At 55.0% G+C, this 21,105-nt stretch overlaps 1 protein-coding gene across 6 annotated transcripts in view; it reads right to left on the bottom strand.

Annotated features, from left to right (window-relative positions):
- The window catches only part of NAV1 (neuron navigator 1), a 292,762-nt gene that overhangs the window by 66,550 nt on the left and 205,107 nt on the right, over positions 1-21,105 (bottom strand). For all 6 annotated transcript variants that reach the window (XM_073319526.1, XM_073319524.1, XM_073319528.1 and 3 more), the window contains one exon: positions 20,109-20,474. In XM_073319526.1, the coding sequence (XP_073175627.1) occupies positions 20,109-20,474 (366 nt within the window). The remainder of the gene's footprint in view (positions 1-20,108; positions 20,475-21,105) is intronic.

Below are 21,105 nucleotides of genomic sequence, written 5' to 3'. Positions count from 1 at the left end.
AGACAGCACATGCCGTGTGACGAGGGGCCTGGAGGTTCCTACAACAATCACAATTATTATCAGCGATCCTATGCACTTATCCAGCACCTTTCACTGGAGGATCTCAAAGCACTTTCCCAAAGCCGGTATTTCTGCTGCTGGTTTATAGATGGGGAAACTGAGGCCCAGGGTGGCTAGCGACCAAGGTCACCTGGTGAGTCAACGGCAGAGCAGAGAATAAAGTCCAGCTCTCCGGACTCCCAATCACCTGCTGTGACCTCTAGGCTGCACGCCCCAAGAGCACACATTTTATCTGGAGCTCTCTGTTCTGCGGGATGGATGTGCAGTGCACACGAAAGGAGTGAGGAATATGCACTGAAGCAGGGGGCACAAAGAATTAAATACCCCCCTTAGAGGGGCAGTTCCTCCTGCACTGATCTGCCCCATCCCTGCTCTCTGCATCCTACGTTGCCCCACTCCTCCCCCAGCCCACGGAGTCACAGCACGGACTGTGAAGTGCTGGGACAGCTGGGATGCAGAGGGACTAGGGCTCCCAGGAATCCCTGCTGCTCAGGACAGCGTGGTAAATATTTATACAATAGCAAACCATCCCTGGACGTCCTTCCCCCCACGAGCGGCAGCCTGCACAGCTGCCTGAGAGACATGGCCAGCACACCAACACACACACATCTCCACAGACAAACGCACAGGCGCACACAGAGACAGACAGACGCATGTGCAGGGCCACAGCTCGCTGGCCAAGTGCTCTCTCCCCCAGGGCCCTCTCAGCTTCAGAGGAGTGAGCCAGATGCTGCCGTGGTGGCAATGACTTCATGGGCTCTTCCGGTGGGAGCCTCCGTGTGTGGACTCAGCCCTTTCAGGGCCTGAGGCTGGAGATGGCGCCCGGCCAGCCAGTGTCAGACTCGGGGGGGGAATCAGCAGGAGAGCAGACAGCAGCTCCAGCACCAGTCCTGCCCCAGACAGGATGATGCTGGGGAAAGGCAGCGAGGACTCCCGCCTCCTGCAGCTCACAGAGCAGCTCAGCCAAACAGCTGCTCTGACCTCCAGGCTGTGTTATGCTACAACAAGGCTGCTGAGAATAGCAAGCCAGGCTAGCTGTGGGCGGGCTGCTGGGCACCGTGCCTGCCCCAACCCAGAGCTCAACGGGGGGCCCCGTGTTAAAGGAGCACTACTTCCTTCCGAGCCTCACTCCCATAATCACCACACTGAATGGCGGGGAGGGGGGCATCACCACCACAAACCCTCACATGGGAGCAACAAAAAAAGTGTCTCTGCCTACAAGTCACCCTGATCCCTGCAGGAGCTTCCAAATCCCAGCCCAGCCTGACTGGAAGGTTTTCATGTCTTTGAACTATACGCAATCACAAACCTTGTTAGTACTGATAGGTGCACTATGCACCCTTCTTTCAGGCTAGATGGTGGGAGCAATTAAATATCCCTTTATGTAGTGATAGCTGGACACAATAGAAGCCACTGCCCAAGGTAATGGTCATATGACAAGGCCTGGTCAACAGTTAAGCCATGTGGGCTGAGTGGTTCCCCAGGCACTGATTGCAAACACAGGGGCTGGGGGATTGTTTGGCAAACCATGGGTGTTAGAAGGATAAAGCCACAGCAAGAGAAGCAGTGGTGAACATGGCCCACACAGACAGGCTTGGAAATGGTGAGCAAGGAAACCGCCTGCTGCAAATTATTCCTACTGTGTACAGCAGGACGGGACTCTGTGTGCATTCTTTACAAATAAACAGGAATGGCTCCAAAGAATATCCCTGACTCATATAATCAATTTCTCCTCCTAATGGAAACAACCCAGCAAGGCCTCCAATATTGACTAACTGCTCCAGCCAAACAGGCAATAATATCACCCCACCCTCTCTAAATACGTGCCTCCCCAAATCCCTGCCCTGTGTGTGGATCCCCCCAAATAACTCCACCCCTGAGTTCTCTTCCTAAATACTATCTCACCGTGCTGCATCCCAGGGCATCATCACCCCTTAATCCCCTTCCCGCCCCGCACAGTAACATTTCTGGGGGAGTCATCCAGCCTCAGCCAATCTGAAGCCACCAGATTGTACCTAGAATCCCCACACCTCCTCCCCAGTCCTCACTCTCCCAAGGCCTCCTAGAGTCTCAAGCCACCCTGCTGGGTGCCAGCTATCAGGAGCAGACAATGCCCAGGGGCACCGTGTCTCTGCTGTGGTTGGCATCACTCCTTCCATGTGCCCCAGGGTGAGCGCTTGCTGGGCTGAGGCCGCATGGGGCTCTCTGCATTACCGATGCCACCAGTGGGGAATAATCCCCCGCACAGGAATGATCCCTGGTTCCCAGCTCAAGCAGCAGCCAAGAGGCAGCCTTTGGTGCCCACAGCTCCTTTGCAACACAGAGGCGTGACCCATGGAGACTACAAGGCCCAGCATGCAATGCTGTGTCTGACCTCCCACGACCTCGGCTGAGAGCACGGGATGCTGGGGACTGTAGTCTCCATGGGCTGCACCTTCCTATTGAACAAGAGGGCTCCGTTTCATGCCAGGGACAGTGCGGCGGCCCATGGCCTGGTGGTACACTGCTGGCGACTGCCTCCTGCCCTGGCTATTGGGCTAGAAGGGTTGCGGAGGGTGTGTGGGCAGTAATCTTTATGTCCCGGATTCCTTTCCTTTTAATGGTGAATCAGACAAATGGGGGCCCAGGAGGACACCCCAGATCAGCGCTGGGCTTCGCATAGCAATACCGTGACTCCCACCCCACCCATGTCCCCACACATGAGACTGCTTAACTTGTGTCACAGATGAGCCCAGCTCAGCACCAAGAGTCTCATGACTAAAGCTGCTCTAGCCCATCCTTTTATCCTGGCCTTTGTGCCACAACTCTGGAAAGCCGCCCTCCCCACCGCTGCGCCTGGCTGGTGTGTACCCTTCCCCTCCTCCCGCCACGACGTGCGTGCACGCAGACCCCCCCCCCCCGGTGTATCCCAGTCTGCTGGTGACTCATAAAGCCAGCAAGCACGGCCTCATAAACCACAATGAGGGAGGACGCAGTTATCGTGATACTCGCCAGCCTGACGGAATTAGCTGTGAGGCTCGGCAGGCATCTGCATTAACACGCTGTCTTCTGCAAACCTGACGAAGCTAAGCCAACTGCGGGCACTGCTCCTCCCGTTTTACCCAGCACAGAGAGCATAAATGACTCAGCCACAGTCACATAGTGAGGCACCGACAGAGCCAGCAAGAGAGCCCAGGCGTCCTGAGTGTGGGGCCCGAGCAGGGTCGTGACCTGCCAAGGTCACCCAGAAAGTCAGCAGCAGAGTTTGAAATTGAACCCAAGTCTCAAAAAACCCCAGCCTGACGCCTTTCCCACTCGACCCCATCGCCTTCCCAAGCCAGGTGCGGACCCCTGGTGATTCCACAGTTGCGAGCCCAGCCCCTGGAGCACTGCCATGTGAGCAGCAGCTTTATGGAACAGCGAGGCCAGACACTGAAGCATTTCTAACGAGGGTGGGGGATAGGCTTAGGGGACAGATCGGTCCCTCTCTGCCCTGGTCCGTCCCCAGTAGTTTAGGCCTTCAGGAAAGGCAAAGACAAAGAGAATAACAAGGCTGCCCCAAATGGAAAACCCCGACCCCTCTCAGTGTCTGCCAAGAAGCCAAGAAAGGAAGTGCTCCTGGGCACCCCATGGGCCCTACCTCCATCCTCTGAGAAATACCTTGCACTAGGCCTCGTAGCGAGGAGCCTGCACCAATGGCTGGCAGCACGGGGGGAGGGGCAGGAGGGGGGCACCTGGGCTCCTTTCAGGCTGACGGATACCCTGCAGCAGGGCGTGAGTCTCCCCTCCTAGTGCCAGCGGCACTGGGGGCCCCTCTATACAGTCTGACCTGGAGGATGGGGCTTGTCATGAATTTCAGGGGATGAGCTATGCTGGGTGCAGAGCATATGCCAGCTTCATCAGGCAGGATGTAAGCTAGCTGGGTTTACAACAGATGGGCGGGGAGTTTCTCTGTGCCACCATCTACCACCTCTACTGAGGGACTGGAGGGAAACCCACCCCTCTGAGCGATGAAGTTATACCAATGCTATGTCGACAGGACAGCTTCTCCCGTCGACACAGCTCCCGCCTCTCGGGGAGGGGGAGTATCTACGCTCTCTCGTTGGTGCAGACAGAAGCACTGCGGCTGCAGCAGTGAAAGCATAGACAAGCCCATAGCCTCTCCGCTAGTCCATTCAGCAGGGGCCAGGGCAGGATCTAGCTCTGGCCAGTCTAGCTTTCAATGCCTGAAGAATGAGGCTTCTGCCCCCCTCCCCTTGCGCTTGTACCTTGTGTGATGTCACACTCCATATGCTTTATGGAAATATGCTGATGAATATGACATAATTGGAATATGCTTTCTGCTCAATACCCTTTCTAGGGTGTCATTAGAAAGCTTGTAATCTACTAAGTGTGTTCATTCTATTTCTGTAGCTGGAGTTAGGAGAGTATGATATAAACTTGTATCACTGATGTAAACATATTAAGTGGAGGCCATTAAGGGTGCTCCAGAAACAATCAGTTGTAAATGGCTATAGTTACTTGGAAGCCTGCCTGTGTACCTGTGGGCCAGCCTATGGGGAATGGAGATCAGGGGTCTTACAGTGACATATGATCATGTCACCTGATAATGAAATCCATTTTAAATCTGGTACTTTTCCATTTAGAAGGAGGGATGGGGATCCAGAGAAACAAAAGATTCCCGCCTTGTGCCAAAGCTATAAAAGGGGGTGGAGCAGGACAAAAGAGGTAGCCAGTCATGAGAAAACCTCTGCTTACCACCTGAGATGTCTGTTGGAACTAACAAGGACTGTACCAGGGGAAAGGATTGGGCCCAGACTAGGAAGGAGTCTAGTCTGTGAAAGAAACTTATTGGAACATCTCTGAGGGTGAGATATTAATCAGTTTCTTAATGTATTAGGCTTAGACTTGCATGTTTTTGCTTTATTTTGCTTGGTGACTTACTTTGTTCTGTCTGTTATTACTTGAAATCACTTAAATCCTCTTTTTATACTTAATAAAATCATTTTTGTTTATTAATAAACACAGAGTAAATGATTACTCTGGAGGAGCAAACAGTTGCGCATATCTCTCTATCAGTGTTATAAAGGGTGGACAATTTACGAATTTACCCTGTATAAGCTTTATATAGCGTAAAATGGATTTATTTGGGGTTCAGGCTCCCAGAAAGGCTGAACACTGGGCTCTGGAAAAGTCCCTGTTAACTGAGAAGCCCCTGAGCTGAGTGAATCTCAGTTTCAGTGAACTGCAGAGCGTCATGGCCCAACCTCTGGGTCTGTGTTGGAGCTGACTGGGGTGTCTAACTCAGCAAGACAGGAGTGGAGGGGCGCCTGTTCTGCCAGGAGGGTTGTTCTCAGTGGTATCCCAGCTCATCGAGTGACAGTCTCGAGAGGAGTCTCTGTGATCGAACCTGTCACACCTTGTTCAATGTATAAAGAAGCCATGTATGGCTAATGATCATCCGTTTTTTCCAGGTCTAGCCTGCAGGTCTCTATGGCTGACCAGAAAGCTGGGAGGGGCGTGGCATTAGAATTCCCAAGAAAGTGAATCTGAGGGGGGAAGGGAAACTATTTTCATTCCAACTCTTCATTTGCTGTGTGCTCCCATTAATGCCTGTTTAACCCTCCTTGGGAGAAAAGCAAGCCATGCAGAACTCTGCCCCAGGGGACAAAGTAGCGCTGCAAAAATCTTGACATCAGTTAGGCAGCTGGTGTGCCGGAAGATGCCAGGATCAAGCCCTAGGATGCCACCAGCAAGAGCTGTGGCTTTGCATCCAGGTTACAGCAAATTGTCCACCGTATTCTTCCTATGAGAGAATGGGGAATCTCCCCGTGGATCCGACCAGCTGCGTGAGTCCCGAGCCCTGGCTTCTGCTACTCTGGAGGGAGGGGGGTGAGCATCCGCAGCACAAGACTCGCACCAATAGCAAGCGCAGGTTTGAATCCCACCAGACCAAACCCAACCCTTCCTCCTGCAGGGACGGGAACAATCAGATTGGCTAGGAGCCAGTCACTGTGCAGGGATCAAGGTCCTGCTGCTTGTGTGACACTAACTCGCTACCCTTTGCCCCCGGAAGCCATGGCCTTGGGGTGCACCCCGAGGCCCAGCATGCCTTTTGGGGGTGCCTGAGTGCCCACACTTTGGCTCTCAGTCAAGCTGCCAGCGGCCCTCCCTATCCTCCCCTTCCCCCCCAGCTGGAACACTTGGTAGTGCAGCTGCTCACGGTTGAATGGACGGCATGACGATATTGGCGAGGGCGGCTCAGGCGGCTCGGGCAGCTCGGGCAGGCACCGAGACACCCCGCATGAATTTTAAGGCATCAGAGCAGCCAGTTCATGTGGAAGCAGCCGGTCTCGCCTGGGATCGGCTTGACGTGGAACAGGGTGATTGTGCTACACCTACGATTATGGAGCTCATGCAACGAGCCAGAGAGACACCCGCCCCTGCCAGAACCCACTGCCTCCCCCACGCGCGGCCCTTGCAGCTCCTAGCCAAGGGGAACCAACCAGGGATTTGTTCTGATCTGTTAGGTTCAGGGTTCAGGCAGCCTCCGCATGGCTCCTACAGGCCCCTTGGGTTGCCCTAGGAATAGCGACAGGCTCCGGAGCTGGGGCTATCTTTTCATGGCGTGTGTACGGCACAACCCGGCCTGAGCCTTCTAGGTGCTGCTGCAATAAAAACCAACGCACTCATGGTTCCTTTCATCCGGGAATCTCAGAGCACTTTACGAGCTCGCAGCTTCCCTGGGAAGCAGTTACAAGGACTGTGTGTGCACTGCTATGGGATTGTGTGTGCACCACACTGGGTACACTACAGTTGAACCGCGGCAAACGCTTGTCTGACAACAGGGAGGTGGCAGTCAGGAAGCTGGTCACCTCCGGAAAGATCAGTGATGGGGAGGTTTGGCAGAACGTCAGTGAATCGAACCGCACAGGCAGCTGCTGCCTCCTGATTGGCTGCAGCTGATTCCTCTGAAAAGGCACATTCACTTCTAATGAGCCAATCCGATGGTGCATGCAAATCTCTGCTCCCTGACTGGCTCCGAGATTAACGACAGCTCTTTTCCCAGCCATCTACGTTCACTTCTCCTTTGGAATGTCATTGTCAGAGGGAAGAAGTGTCACCAACCAGAAAGCCACAGTCATCATGGAGCGACTTCTCCGACGTACCCGTCCTGACTCCACGCCGCCAGCTACAGCTTTCAGGTTTCAACTAACATGATTTATGCGCCTGAAATATCCATACTTTGACTTAGCGTTCACCTCAACGGAAACCAATATCTGCTCCCTGCTTGTGTTTAGATGGGGAAACGAGAGGCCAGCAAGACTAAGAGCAATGTTTTAAAAACGGCAGGGTCTCACATTGGCCACCCAGAACCCGAGGGACCCACAATCAGCAGCCGCTGTGGAACTGTACCTGAAAGTGACTAGCCCAACCCCTCCAAGCGAGCCAGTGGCAGAGGTGGGCATAGAACCCAGGAGTCCTGGTGGCTGGTCCCTGAGTTCAACCTTTCGAACACACTCCCCCTACAGCTATGGCTCTGCCCCAAAACTGTGCACAAGGACACCAGCGTCTGTCCCTCTCTGCCACTGGGGAATGCTATGATGGAGACACATCCCCCATCCCTGGCTCAGAGGGTGGATTGTAGGTGAGTTTAACACCTGGGGGAGCAGATGTGGGCTCTTGTCCAGGGGAGGGGTAGGCTGGGAGGGCAGAAGGGGTATGGAACTGGATGTTGCAGTTAGACGGGTCAGGTCCAGGGCTGGGCGCTGTGAGTGGGTTTGAGGAGGAAGCTCCGGAAGATTTGGGCCAATGGGGAATTGCAGCAGTTGGGCCTTGCTCAGAAATGGGGGTCGGTTCTTCCCCATGGAAATTCTTGGAAACCACAAGTTATGCTTGGGTGTGATGCGGTGCATTCCCAGAGCAAAGGGCTGCACAGAAGCCAAGGACGAAAGGCACCAAGGAGCAGAGAGGGGGTGACCCCCACCAAAGGCAGGGAAATCTCCCCTCCTACTCGAACACTGAACCCCTCAGTGGCAGCACAGTTCAAGGCTACCCGAATTCACAGGCTGTCACCACATCAGCAAATCCACGGCACGTTTGGCAACGGAAACGAAAGCCCATTGCTGGCTGGCAAGTTCCTGGAACATCCTTAGCGCACTTGCCACGGAATGGGCCCCGTCTGGCCATGTTGCCATGGAAATGTGCCTGTACCCTCACCCCCCGCCCCGCCCCACACAAGCATCTGTTACACAATCGCAGCTGCTCCTTGCCATGCAGGCAGATGGAGCAGCGCGGCCGGGGCCGCGCTCCCAGATTTCCCCAGTATGGCAGGTACATGCCTGCAGGGCTAGCAGGAGAAGGAGACATGGGCCTGGGTTTCTAGTGTCACAAAGCCCCAGCTGGATTCAGAGCCTACAGAAACAGCAGGTGCTAGAATCTAGCGGGGATGGGGGTGTTGAATCCATGGGTCTGGGCTTGACCAGCCTCTGGAAGCCAGAATGTTGCAGCTGGACCTGACCAGGACAAAGGCTGTCCCTGTCCAGCTGGCTGCTTGGCAGTGCATTACAGAGCCATCAGATGCGTCCAGCCTCCCACAGCCAGGCCTCTGGCCAGAGCCCAGCAGAGCGCGGAGACACTATCTTTTCCATTCCCAGCACCTTCTGCTGTGCCACCACCTGCCGGCGCTGGCCTGGTGAGACAGGCGCTGTCCAGTCGCCCTCTCCACCAGGGGCGCAGCAAGAAAAGCAAAAATGCTCTGTTAGTGTCAGAAAAGGAAAAGGGGGTCACCTCCGGGGAGAGCTGGCAGCTGATCTCTGCAAGGCTTCAGTCCCTCATCATCATGCAGCCCCCAGAACCAACGTGTGGGCAGCCCGGCAAATCCTGCCCAGGGTCCCCTCCCGTACAGACCCGCCCCGCCCAATGGCAGGTGAATACAGAGCTGGGGGGACGGGATCTCCCTGGTGCCATGTGACCATGAGGGGACCCTTAGGGAATAACTAGCTGCTGTGGAGAAAGAGAGACCTGTTATAAAAGTCCCCAAGGGGCGCCTCTGTCTCCGGGCCCATTCAGTTGCAAATGCACAGGTAATTGCTGTCTGTAAGTCATCCCTGGGCTGGGGGCTATTGATGGCAGCGCAGGGCCCGCGCACAGGATGCTTGGTCCTGGCACCTGCCTCAACCAAGTAGCCTGGCTGCAGGACACGCAGAAACCCCAGCGCCGCTGCCCATGTGGGGACAGTCCAGTCCAGCCACAGCTTTCCACTCTGCGGAGCTGGGCATGGCTGGGACTGACGCTGCAGCTGGGAGCTGTGCCTTCCGCCGGGAGAGTGGCGCCTATGAATCCAGATCACTCCTCCCTGGGCAGAGGAGTCAGCACAAAGTCTAGGCACCATGGCTCCAGCCTATGCAGCACTTAAGTTTTGCTTCGGCCCAGCTTAAGTGGGGCACAGGCCTTAGACAGGCCCCTTCACAAAGGGCTGTGTCTGCCCAGGTGTTCCCTGCACAAGCAGCAGCCGTCCCTGCAGAGGCAGGCCTGGGAGCGAGGATGAGTATGTCCTGGGCAGGAGGAAGAAGTGGTTTGGACCAGAGCCATCCAGCTGGGGCAAATCAAGTGGGAAGTTTGAGGGGCAGGGAGCTGAACCAGCACAGCTAAGGAGATCGGGGGCAGGGGGAATGGGGTGAACCCCTTTGAGCTCACCTGGTACCAGTGCAGGCCAAGAAACACCTCAGGACCCCTGATTTAATGGCACCCCAGTGCCTGGCCGCTGCCTGGCAGACTTGTCTCTCAGGTGTGCAGGGGATGGGTGCGGGCAGGGGCAGGGCCTGAGGAAGAACGGCTGCTGAGAGTGAGCTGTCTTTGGGAAGTGGACACACACAGTTTCGTGGCCCATCAGTTCTGCGGTGGTGCAGTTCGTGGCGACATGCAGCCAGGTCGTTACTGATTCCTGGCTCCGTAAAAAATCAAGACCACAAGGGACGCCGCACAGTCTGCTTTGCAAACGCCATCTGAAATGTACGAGGCTCCCGGGAGAGCTGAATTCCCCACCCCTGCACACACACACACGCTCACTCACCCACACGGAGACACACGGAGTGCAGGCACACAGAGCAACGCAATCACATCTGCACAGTCGCCTGAGGCCACCCTCCCACCCTCAGTCTCCTGAGGTTTAAACTGCAGCAGGCAGCGATCACTCCCGTCTCCTGCGGCCAGCGCCACTCTCCAGGTGCGGGGCAGAGGTTAATTAACCCAGTGAGTGCTGAGCCTTACAATGATCAGTGGGATTGGGGGCACCTTTCCAAGGCCTCAGCGAGGGATGCCAGCGGAGGCGGGAGAATTAAGGGTTAATCTGAGAGCCCCTGACTCTGCACTAGTATCTGCACTGCGTGGTGACCTACTGCCCTACAAAATCTCGCTTTGGCATCACATCCATTTCCAAAGGGATGTCTCCCTGCAACATATTAGCAGTTCAGTCTCAAGGTGGCTAATGGCCCCATTTCAAGTACTCTGCTGCTGCCTGGTGCATTAATGCCAATGGGAGACATGGGGCACAGCTGGGGCAGACACAGCATCTTACTGATTCTAGGTCACAGTCAGCTGGGGAGATATTAAAGGCAGGATCCTGAACTGGACTGGGGGCCTGGAGTGCTCCAGGACGGTACAGCACCAGCAGGGCAGCTCCCCCCATCTCTCGCCCACCAACATGCCAGAGCTGGAAGGATCAGCTGGAGGGGTGAGAGAGAAGTTTGGCTTCCATGGCCCTGTGCCCACCCTGCAGGCTTCGATGACAAGGTCTGTGGGGCAGGGAGGGCGTCTCTTCCATCTTCTGTACAGCACCCTGCACGCGCCCATCCCCGGCCTCTCTGCTGAGGTGCCAGCAAAGGCTCTGCTCGTGATGGCAGGTTTCCATCAATCCCCCAGGATCTGGACTGGGTTCATGCACCCATGTCACCGAGGCCGGGCATCACAGGAAACGACTGCCAGTCACTACCAGCCTGGGCTGCATTGGGAGCAGTCACCTTGGGCATGAACGTAGGACCGTCTCCACTCTGGCTCTCATATGCCCCAGAGAGACGCCACTGTCATACCTAGACGACCAGCAGGTCCTCCAGGTCTCTGGCCTGAGCATGCAGTACTGCTGACCCGAATTATACTGCACCTGGCCTGTCTGAACCCTGAGCTTCTACTGCTGCTAATGGCACAGCCCCGTGGTCACAGATCTGACCTGCTCAAAGTTCAGTTCAGCACTCACCTGTTTGGATGCTCCTCCGAGCCTCTCATGGAACGAGGCTCCAGATCTGGCAATGGGATCCTGCAGATCTGGGATTCCTGCAAGGAAACCCTTCAGCACCTCTGCTCCCGATTCCATCCAGAGCCAGGGAGGAGAGAGCCCTGGGAACCTAGGGTCACTAGGCTGAACCCAGGAAGCTCGAGGTTCCACCACTGAGTGGGAGCGCTCACCGACCTGCTCCGGGGCTGGGTGGGGAAAGGGGAAGGGAAGCACGGCTAGCTCATGGACCCTGGGTTTCTGCACCCGAAGCAAAGCAGCTGATCCGCAGGGCCGGATTGTCAGTGGCAAAGAGAAGAATCTCGACGCACGGGGCAGAGCATGCTCCCCCCAACACAGCTCGTGTCACTCAGACTGGGTCCCTGGAGAGAGCGATGTCCCAGTACAGGAGAGGGGTCGTTTGCCTCAGACTATTTATGGACCCAGTGAGGGGCCTGTGGTTAAAAGGTACGGCTGTATCAGGAAGAACTGCTAGAGAGTCATGGTTTAATCTGCAAACTGGCTTTGTCATTGCCTGGCTCTGTTTTAGCACTGATTGTTTTGGAGGATGGGGGCGGGGTTATTCAATAGCTGAGCAGCACACGCGTTTCACAGGACCAGATAATCACCATATGAGAACAGCCCCCTAGCGCTTTTCGTTGCTAGATCTTCAAGTGCTTTACAAAGGTGACGGGGAAACTGAGGCACAGAGCAGTGAAGTGACTCACCCAAGGCGATGCAGTGGGTCAGTGGCAGTGCCTGGTGAGGAACTTGGGTCACCCGATTCATTGTCCCAGGCCTTGTCCACTGGACTTCTCTGCCTCCCAGCTACGTAGTTCTGAGCTGGACCCTGCCTCTGGTGTTCGCAAACGCTATTGACAGAACCCCAAGAAGGCTCGGATGCCGGGGATTTGGGTGGGATGGTTAGACTCCCTCCTGGCTTCAGTGAAAGGAGCGAGTTGCATCAGAACACAGCACTGCAGCGAGACATGGACCGTCAAGCCAATGCTGAGAGCAAAGCCCTCCCCATCTCGCCAGAGCGCTCTCTAAGGCAGCATGCAGTTACCCAGGTCTGCCGGGCCCTAGGCCCCAAACCGTCCGATTCCAGCAGTACAGGGGGTCTCAGAGCCTCAGCAAGGCTGGGCTTAAGGCGGCTTTCTCCCGACAGCTGGGCACTTGAAAGGAGAAGGAGAAAATTAATCCCATCTGTGTGCGGAGCTTTAAACAAAGGAGGGAAACCCACGGGTGAGCAAAGCAGCAAAGCAAAGCAGTGCAAGGTAGCAGGAAGTGACCCTGGGCATGGGAACCACAATGAGCAGGGGCAGCTTTTCTCACTCGGTGCAAAGGCAGCTGTAAAGGCGCTGTCTGTTGGATGCACCTATCCGCTCGGTCTGTCTAAGCAGCTTACGGGACTGTCCATGCTCCCACTGACGGCTCAGCATCAAGCTGCTATGAGGTGTCACCTACACAGAGGGCTTGGGCTTGGCTCCTCTCTGCACATTGGCTTCCAGCCAGCCAGCCCCATGAATCTCTGCACACCAAGATTGCAAGGAGTGAGTCCCTCCCCTTTGGTGTTACCTGACTCCGTGCGCCCTGCGCTAACTGGGCTTCTGCATCTGTCACATCATGGCATTTGAGCTTGTGTTTCCACATGACGATCTGAGACAAAACAAAGCCAGATCTCACGGCATCCACCATCCAGGAGCAAAGGTGCCACAAAGAGACCAGAGCTCCTCCTATTTTGGCCTCACAAATGGCTCCATGAGCCATGAAACTAGCCCGTAGGAAGCACCACAATACCAGGGCCAGATTCATAACTAGGGCAGACATAAAATGATGTGGCCCCATCACCAAAGGGCTTACAACCTAGTACGGACCGGAGGGCGGCCATATGGATCAGCAGGGAAGAAAGAGAGATTGTTACTATTACTTACAGTTTTCAGTACTTATTCAAACATTCAAGAATTAACAGGTCCAATGGAGTTACTCCTGATTTACACAGGGGTGAGTGAGGGGGGAATCGGCCACAGAAATTACTCCTGATTTACACGGGGACGAGTGAGGGGGGAATCGGGCACAGGAGTTACTCCTGATTTACACGGGGACAAGTGGGGGGGAATCGGGCACAGGAGTTACTCCTGATTTACACGGGGACGAGTGAGGGGGGAATCGGGCACAGGAGTTACTCCTGATTTACACAGGGACGAGTGAGGGGGGAATCGGGCACAGGAGTTACTCCTGATTTACATGGGGACGAGTGAGGGGGGAATCGGGCACAGGAGTTACTCCTGATTTACATGGGGACGAGTGAGGGGGGAATCGGGCACACGAGTTACTCCTGATTTATGCCAGACCCCACCCCCCACATAATGAAGATGTTGGGGTGCTGATACAGCCCCCTAAATGTGTCCTATATTTAGCTGGATTCACCTGCACAGGGAACCAATTATGTTTCATTCCGCAGGCAGGAGTGTGGGGGGCAATCCTTGAGCCAAGCGCTAGGGCAGTAATTAGAACCCTGCCAATAGGGACACATGCCACTTTAACAGAGCTCTCTGCAAACCCATGTGCTTTGCCTTTCACTCGGCCCCAGGGCCAATAATAAACTGGCAGCTGCTGCCGGGGCTTCATGCCTGCGCACAGAGCACTGAACGGCACTGGAAGCAGCTGCCCGGATTACCGTCCGTCATTCCCCCGTGGCGGGACTGGGGCTCCAGGTAGTGAGCAGCCACAGAACTGGTACCGCAGGAGAGCTCCCCTCACAGTGCCCCATGCCTGATCCACGTCCCCCAGCTATGTTGAAAGGTGCCAAAGGCGGCCACAATGCGAGTGGGGTGGGGGATTTTAATCCAAAGACCAGCACTGACCTTGGGTACTAACCAGGCTTTTTTTAGGCTCAATGGGAGCAATGAAGCCTAAAGGCAGATGCAGACAACGTGGGAGACCGCCCAAAGCAACAGGCCACGTGGCAGTCACAGCTAATCCATGTGGGCTGAGGGGTTTCCCTGCTTGCAAATGCAGGAGCTGGGAAGTTGCGGGCTGTGTGTGTTGGAGGCAGAGAGCCAGGAGAAGGAGCTGTGAGCCTGATCTTGAGAGGAAGAGTCAAGCATAGAGAGGGAGCTTCCTGGGCACAGAGCTCGCTGGAGGGGCAGGCGTGGGGATTTCTGAGCGATGAACCTGCCTGCTGCTCCTAGTTTCTGCGGCGTTCAGAGGGACGTGCCTGTGTGCACATTCTTTGTAAATAAATCAGATCCCACCAACAACCGACCTGAGTCACAGCATCGAGTTCTCCTCTTGACAGAAACAACCCTGCAAGACCCTGGATATGGCTGCCACTCGGGCCAAAGGGGCAACATCCATCTCTAGGGCAGATCAAGGAGGTCAGTTGCTCTGGCCCATTTTCAGCCTTTACCCACAGTAAAGAAGGTCACTTAGTACCCTATGATGTGTTCACATGGCCACAACCTGTACAGAGACCCACCACCGCTGCATCGCCAAAGGCCACTGAGCAGCCACCTGTAGGCAGTAATGCATCATCATCACCACTCCAGATAGGATCTGAACCCGTGACCTAGAACTAAAAGCCAGTAACCCCCATGCCCGTAGCCAGCCAGCCTTTGCTACCAGCCTTAAGCCCTACATCATCACACTTTCCAAAGTCATCACACTTTCCAAAAAAGAAGCTCAGGGCCCCAACTCTTCCGGCTCCTATCGTCCCAAGAGCAGAAGCCCCGTTGCTGAGCGCAGAGGGAACTGGCAGGCTTTGTCTCAGGAAGACTCCCCTGGATGTTGATGGGCTGTAGGTCAGATCCCAAACTGGCTCTGTCTCTCCCAGGGCAGCCTCAGAGCTCTGCCCGGCTTCTGCTCTAGGCTCCTACCGAACCTCCCAAAGGGCGCAGCAGCAAACTATCCTTGATCAGCATACCAAGCCCACTCCACATCCATACAGTACGGACACTATGGGCTCTAAGGGTCTGTCAACACTGCAGTTAAGACACCCACGGCTGGCCCAGGCCAGCTGATTCAGGCTCAGGGGCTCAGGCTAAGCTACTGTTTAATTGTGGTGCAGACATTCCAGCTTGGGATGCAGCCTGAGCTCTGGGACCCACCCATCTCGCAGGGTCCTAGAACCCAGGCTCCAGCCTGAGTGTCTACAACACAATTAAACAGCCCCTTAGCCCGAGCCCCTTAGCCCAAGTCAGCTGGCAGAGGCCAGCTGTGGTTTTTTAATGGCAGTGTAGACATGCCCTAAAGGGGGAATGCAGAGACCCAATCCCCATTACTTGTCTCTGGGAGCAGTCACTTTCCCGGATCCAAGGTGACCTGCGCTAAGTCGGCATATGTGGCTATCACAGCCGCCCCCCTCTCCTCAACCCACCCCCTCACAGCTGCCTTTGTTGCTCACCCACATTGGCCAAAAAGAAAGGGACTGAGTGTGTTAAGGGACACGGCTCCTTGAACAGATTTGGGATCAGGGGAAACAGACAGGGTTACAGGACTCATCATGTGTCAGAGGGTCCCCAAGACACCCACCAGAGCTGCGGGCTCTCACCGCACACCACAAGCAGCTGGCACGACTAGGAGCTCTAAGCAGTGTAGTAGGCCAAATACCGCCCCATTCTCTGGGACAAATCAAATACCAGGATTATTTATTTTCTCATGCGTTGAAACAGGAAACCTCCAATGTGTTGAAATTCTGGCCTTGAGTCAGAGGTGGGGGCAGGGAAGAGACGGGGACTGGTTTTTTGTTCAACACACAACCCCCCAGGCAGTATCTCAAGAGCTCCATGGGATCAGCATGGGGAGGGCTGTGTTTCAAAAGAAAACAACACATGCTTTAAATCCAAAAAGTCCCACCCATCTGTCCCCTTCTAACAGTCACTTTCACAGCCTTACTTGGCATCAGAAACCTCTCCCGGGCAAGAGTGGAAGAGAACTCAAATGGGCTGGGGAGACTGGACACAGCTCTTTGCAGGGATTGGCTGGCTGACGACTCCCGCTAGCCTCAGGGTCTGATCCTGCCAGGTGCTGAGCAGCCTTACCTTCTAGTGGGGGACCCGCAAGAGGCGGAGTGCTGCTGTGGGGTGCTGAATGACCCAGCACCCTCTGGGGACTGAACGAGCTCTCCAATACAGATTTCCCCCCTGCTCCTGTGCATCAGGGACTTGGATCCATCTGCCCCTTCACTTGAACGCCCACTGATGGTAACAGCCAGGAGGTTTGGCAGAGTCACTGGACTCAGGGCTCGTTGGTTACACATCTGCAGCCCAGAGCTGTGAAATTAACAAGGACTTGTACAGAGCTCTCCATGCCGCACGGGTATTTTTAGGACCAAGGTGATGCCCCATCCCTTGAAGGATGTTTGGGCTATTTTTTCCCCCTCTTTATACTTCCAGGGATAAATGGAAAACTCATGACATTGTATCTCTCCCTATAAGTTTCCATTTCTGATATGCAGCGAGGAACAGACAAGGCCAAATGCTCTTCTTCCCCAGCCAGAGCTGGGCTGTATCAAATGAGATCCCCTCCATGTCCACTGACATCAATGGTGAATGGACAGAGCTGAGCACAACCCAGGATCGGGGCCCCCATCTCTGCCCACATGGAGCATGTGTAAGGGCCAGCTGGGCTGCATGCGGGAAGGACGCCAGGGAGGTGTTGTTTCTGGGCATCCTGCCTTGGAGGGTTGGTCAGGAATTGTTGGTTGACCCCCTTCCCGGCTGCTTTTATCCACTGCTGGGGTCCCAGCAGACCTAGGGTGAGCTGTCTTGGAGCCGTGCTCTCCTTCGTCTCCCTGGGATGGCTCAGCAAACATTCCAGCAGCACAGGGGCAGTCAGCTGGGGCTTTTCCTCTGGGGGTAGGGGGTATCGTCTCTAACTAGGGATCACACACACATGGCCATCAACCAAAGGTAGGCGGCACAAAGAACATCCCAGCCTGGGGTTAACCCAGTCCTGTCACCCTGGCTATGGAGACTGACCTTCCCTAAGATGCTTTCTCCCATCCAGTCCATTTGTAGCCTTTCCCTGATGTGGGGGTGGGGGTGGGGAAGAGAAGGTGAGCTGAGTTTAACCCCATGTGCACCAGGGACCAGTTAGTACCCTCTCCCACCGATCCCAGGTTGGTACTCAAGAAAAATCTGAAGAGCCCCAAAAGCATCTTTGCTGGTTCTAGCCCTATCAGGTCCTGAGACGTTAAAATCACATCCTTCTGATTACAGTCATGCTTTTCCCTCTCCCCCACCAACGGCCCTTCTGGTTAGGCAGCTGATCTCTCCCAAACCACTAAAGGATCATATTCTCAATGGGTGTAAATCAACACAGAACTACTGAAGTCAATGGGGCTACACTGTTTTACACCAGCTGAGGATCTGGCCCTTTGCAGAAGTGCACGGCAGATGCTCTTGCACGTTAATTTCTCACCCTAGTTGCTGTGGAAGGAGAAACCACTAAAGCCAGATCGCAGACCAAGTGGCAAATACAGCCAGATGATCACTGGAACATGAAGCCCCAGATCCTCATTATCTTCATTAATGATCTGGAGGATCGTGTGGATTGCACCCTCAGCAAGTTTGCAGATGACACTAAACTGGGAGGAGAGGTAGATATGCTGGAGGGTAGGGATAGGATACAGAGGGACCTAGACAAATTAGAGGATTGGGCCAAAAGAAATCTGATGAGTTCAACAAGGACAAGTGCAGAGTCCTGCACTTAGGACGGAAGAATCCCATGCACCGCTACAGACTAGGGACCGAATGGCTGGGCAGCAGTTCTGCAGAAAAGGACCTAGGGGTTACAGTGGACGAGAAGCTGGATATGAGTCAACAGTGTGCCCTTGTTGCCAAGAAGGCCAATGGCATTTTGGGCTGTATAAGTAGGGGCATTGCCAGCAGATCGAGGGACGTGATCGTTCCCCTCTATTCGACATTGGTGAGGCCTCATCTGGAGTACTGTGTCCAGTTTTGGGCCCCACTCTACAAGAAGGATGTGGAAAAATTGGAAAGAGTCCAGTGGAGGATGACAAAAATGATTAGGGGGCTGGGACACATGACTTATGAAGAGAGGCTGAGGGAACTGGGATTGTTTAGTCTGCGGAAGAGAAGAATGAGGGAGGATTTGATAGCTGCTTTCAACTACCTGAAAGGGGGTTCCAAAGAGGATGGATCTAGACTGTTCTCAGTTGTAGCTGATGACAGAACGAGGAGTAATGGTCTCAGGTTGCAGTGGGGGAGGTTTAGGTTGGATATTAGGAAAAACTTTTTCACTAGGAGGGTGGTGAAGCACTGCAATGCGTTACCTAGGGAGGTGGTGGAATCTCCTTCCTTTGAGGTTTTTAAGGCCTGGCTTGACAAAGCCCTGGCTGGGATGATTTAGTTGGGGATTGGTCCTGCTTTGAGCAGGGGGTTGTACTAGATGACCTCCTGAGGTCCCTTCCAACCCTGATATTCTATGATTCTCTGATTCTCTGATCCGAGGAGCTGAGCGAGGAGTGAATGGCTCACATTGTGGAACAGCTCAGAAGCCCACCAGCTTCCTCGTGGTTATTCAGCACTCCTTCCCAGCCCCCTGGAACACTGCACCTGAGCACTGTCATGTGGTCCCCCAGGAGCCATCCGCAGAGCAGCTGGGAGGTGCTTCCCAGCAGGGGCCAAGAATGACACATGCTAGCCCTGCTTGAGTTAGTACGCTACAAACAGAGGTGCGGCACGGGCAATGGCCACCCAACCCTGCTGGAACGTACTCCGGAGACTAGCCTGATCTGCTGTGGCCACGCTGCCCCTTGTGCTTTGAGCACAGCATGTGCGTCTACCTGAGCTGGGACGCTCCCTCCCAGCTGCAGTGCAGACAAACCCTCGGCCTAGCAGGGCTGTTTCGGCACCAGGCCTGGCTCTCAACCCAGTGTCATTGCCATTAACTTTGCTGATCCCCAAATGCTGCTTACATCAGATAAAAGATACTTCCAGAGCTGCCCCAGGCAGCCTGTAATCCTCTCAAACACGCCCCCATGCCCGGGACAAGAGCACCGTACAGGATGCTGGCCCGCTGGCCTGGCACAAGGTGCACCATCCCTGCAGGCCACCTGATCCCAATTTCACCCGCCACCAAGCAGAGAACCCACCAGAAACATAGTGGGTGGGGGAAGGACACTGCAATGTATCTAATTATCCATCCACCCCCTGACATGCTTCTATCCATCCGTCCCTCTAAGCACCCCTTTATCTATCCATCCATCCATCCACCCTCCATGCATCTATCCATCCATCCCTCTGTGCACCCATCTATCTATCCAGCCATCCACCCCCATCCATCTATCCATCCATCCCTCTATGCACCCATCTATCGATCCATCCATCCATCCCCATCCATCTATCCATCCATCCCTCTATGCACCCATCTATCGATCCATCCATCCACCCCCATCCATCTATCCATCCATCCCTATATGCACCCATCTATCGATCCATCCATCCACGCCCATCCATCTATCCATCCATCCCTATATGCACCCATCTATCGATCCATCCATCCATCTGCTCTTTCTGTCTCTCTCTCTCTGCATCTCGTAGACTCAGATTCCAAGGCTGAAGGGACCATTGTGATCATCTAGTCTGATCTCCTGTATAATGCAGGGCAGAGAACTTCCCCACAATAATCCCTAGAGCAGGTCATTTAGAGAAGAATCCAATCTTTGGATCCCCCACAGTCCTTGTTAGTTGTTCCAGTGTCAATGACTCTCACGGGCAAAAACGTACACCTCATTTCCAGTCGGAATCTGTCTAGGGCCAGCAGCGGCACTCACCCCGTGGTGATGTCGTCGTCCTCCGTCAGGGTCTTCCCCATCAGGTCACTGTCGCTCATGTACCCAGACTTCAGATCCACGTCGTCGGCATCCAGGGACTCGACGAGCTCCAGCCGGGAGATGTGGCTCAGCTTGCTGGGGCTGCGCATAGGCATGGTGTGGGAATAGTGCGCACGCTCGCCGTGCATGTACCAGCTGGGGGTGCCTTCCGACCGGCAACTCCCACCCACCGAGGGAGCGTCCCCAGCCTGCAGCCGGGGGCTGGATTGCCCGTAGCGCCAGGACAGCGGGGAGGAGCGGTTGGACAGGCTGGACACGCTCCTGGGGTTGGCTTCATCGCTGTCGTAGCAGGTCATCTCCAAAGAGCTGCAAGGAAGGAGCAGAGAGCAAAGCTTTAGGGACGAGCGTGCCCTGGGGCAGCGAGCGCAAAGCAAGCAGCCCTGGTCCTAGGGGAGAGGTAGAGTCCTGGGCTCCATCCTGCTATCGGACCTGCAGGTGCTCAGCACCTCTGGAAATTAGGGCATGTTCTTAGCCACCCAGCTTTGACACTTCGGGTTCAAGGATGGGGTGGAACCAGGATGGGAACCCAGGAGTCCACAGTGCTAGGCCACTGTCTTAACCGCAATCCTCTCCTTCTTCCCAGCTGCCCCCGATCCCTATTCTCATGATCTCAGCGGCCCCTATGCTCCCCTCATTTATGTCCCTTCCGGCTCCAAATGGCTCTGCACTGCTCCTGGGCCCTTCCCAAGTCTCCCAGGTCCCAGGCTGGCACCAAGCCACCAGGCCATCCTCCCTCTCTGAGCCTAATGGTACCGAGGAGTTGAGTTCTGCAGTGGCCTTGCCTCTAGCCCTCCAGCGTGTCAGGAAAGCAATGGCAGCCGTGGAAGTAGAAAGAGATCCTGGAAAGCGCATAAATGGCTCCAAGATTAATCTAGGGGACGGTGTCCCGTTCCCTCCTTGTGCCTTGATTTGACAGGCAGCAGAGACAGGCGCGGGC

Source organism: Lepidochelys kempii, chromosome 21, assembly GCF_965140265.1.
Source record: "Lepidochelys kempii isolate rLepKem1 chromosome 21, rLepKem1.hap2, whole genome shotgun sequence".
In the NCBI taxonomy this organism is placed as follows: domain Eukaryota; kingdom Metazoa; phylum Chordata; order Testudines; family Cheloniidae; genus Lepidochelys; species Lepidochelys kempii.
The sequence above is the reverse complement of the archived record's forward strand: the minus strand, read 5'-3'. Positions and strand labels throughout refer to the sequence as shown.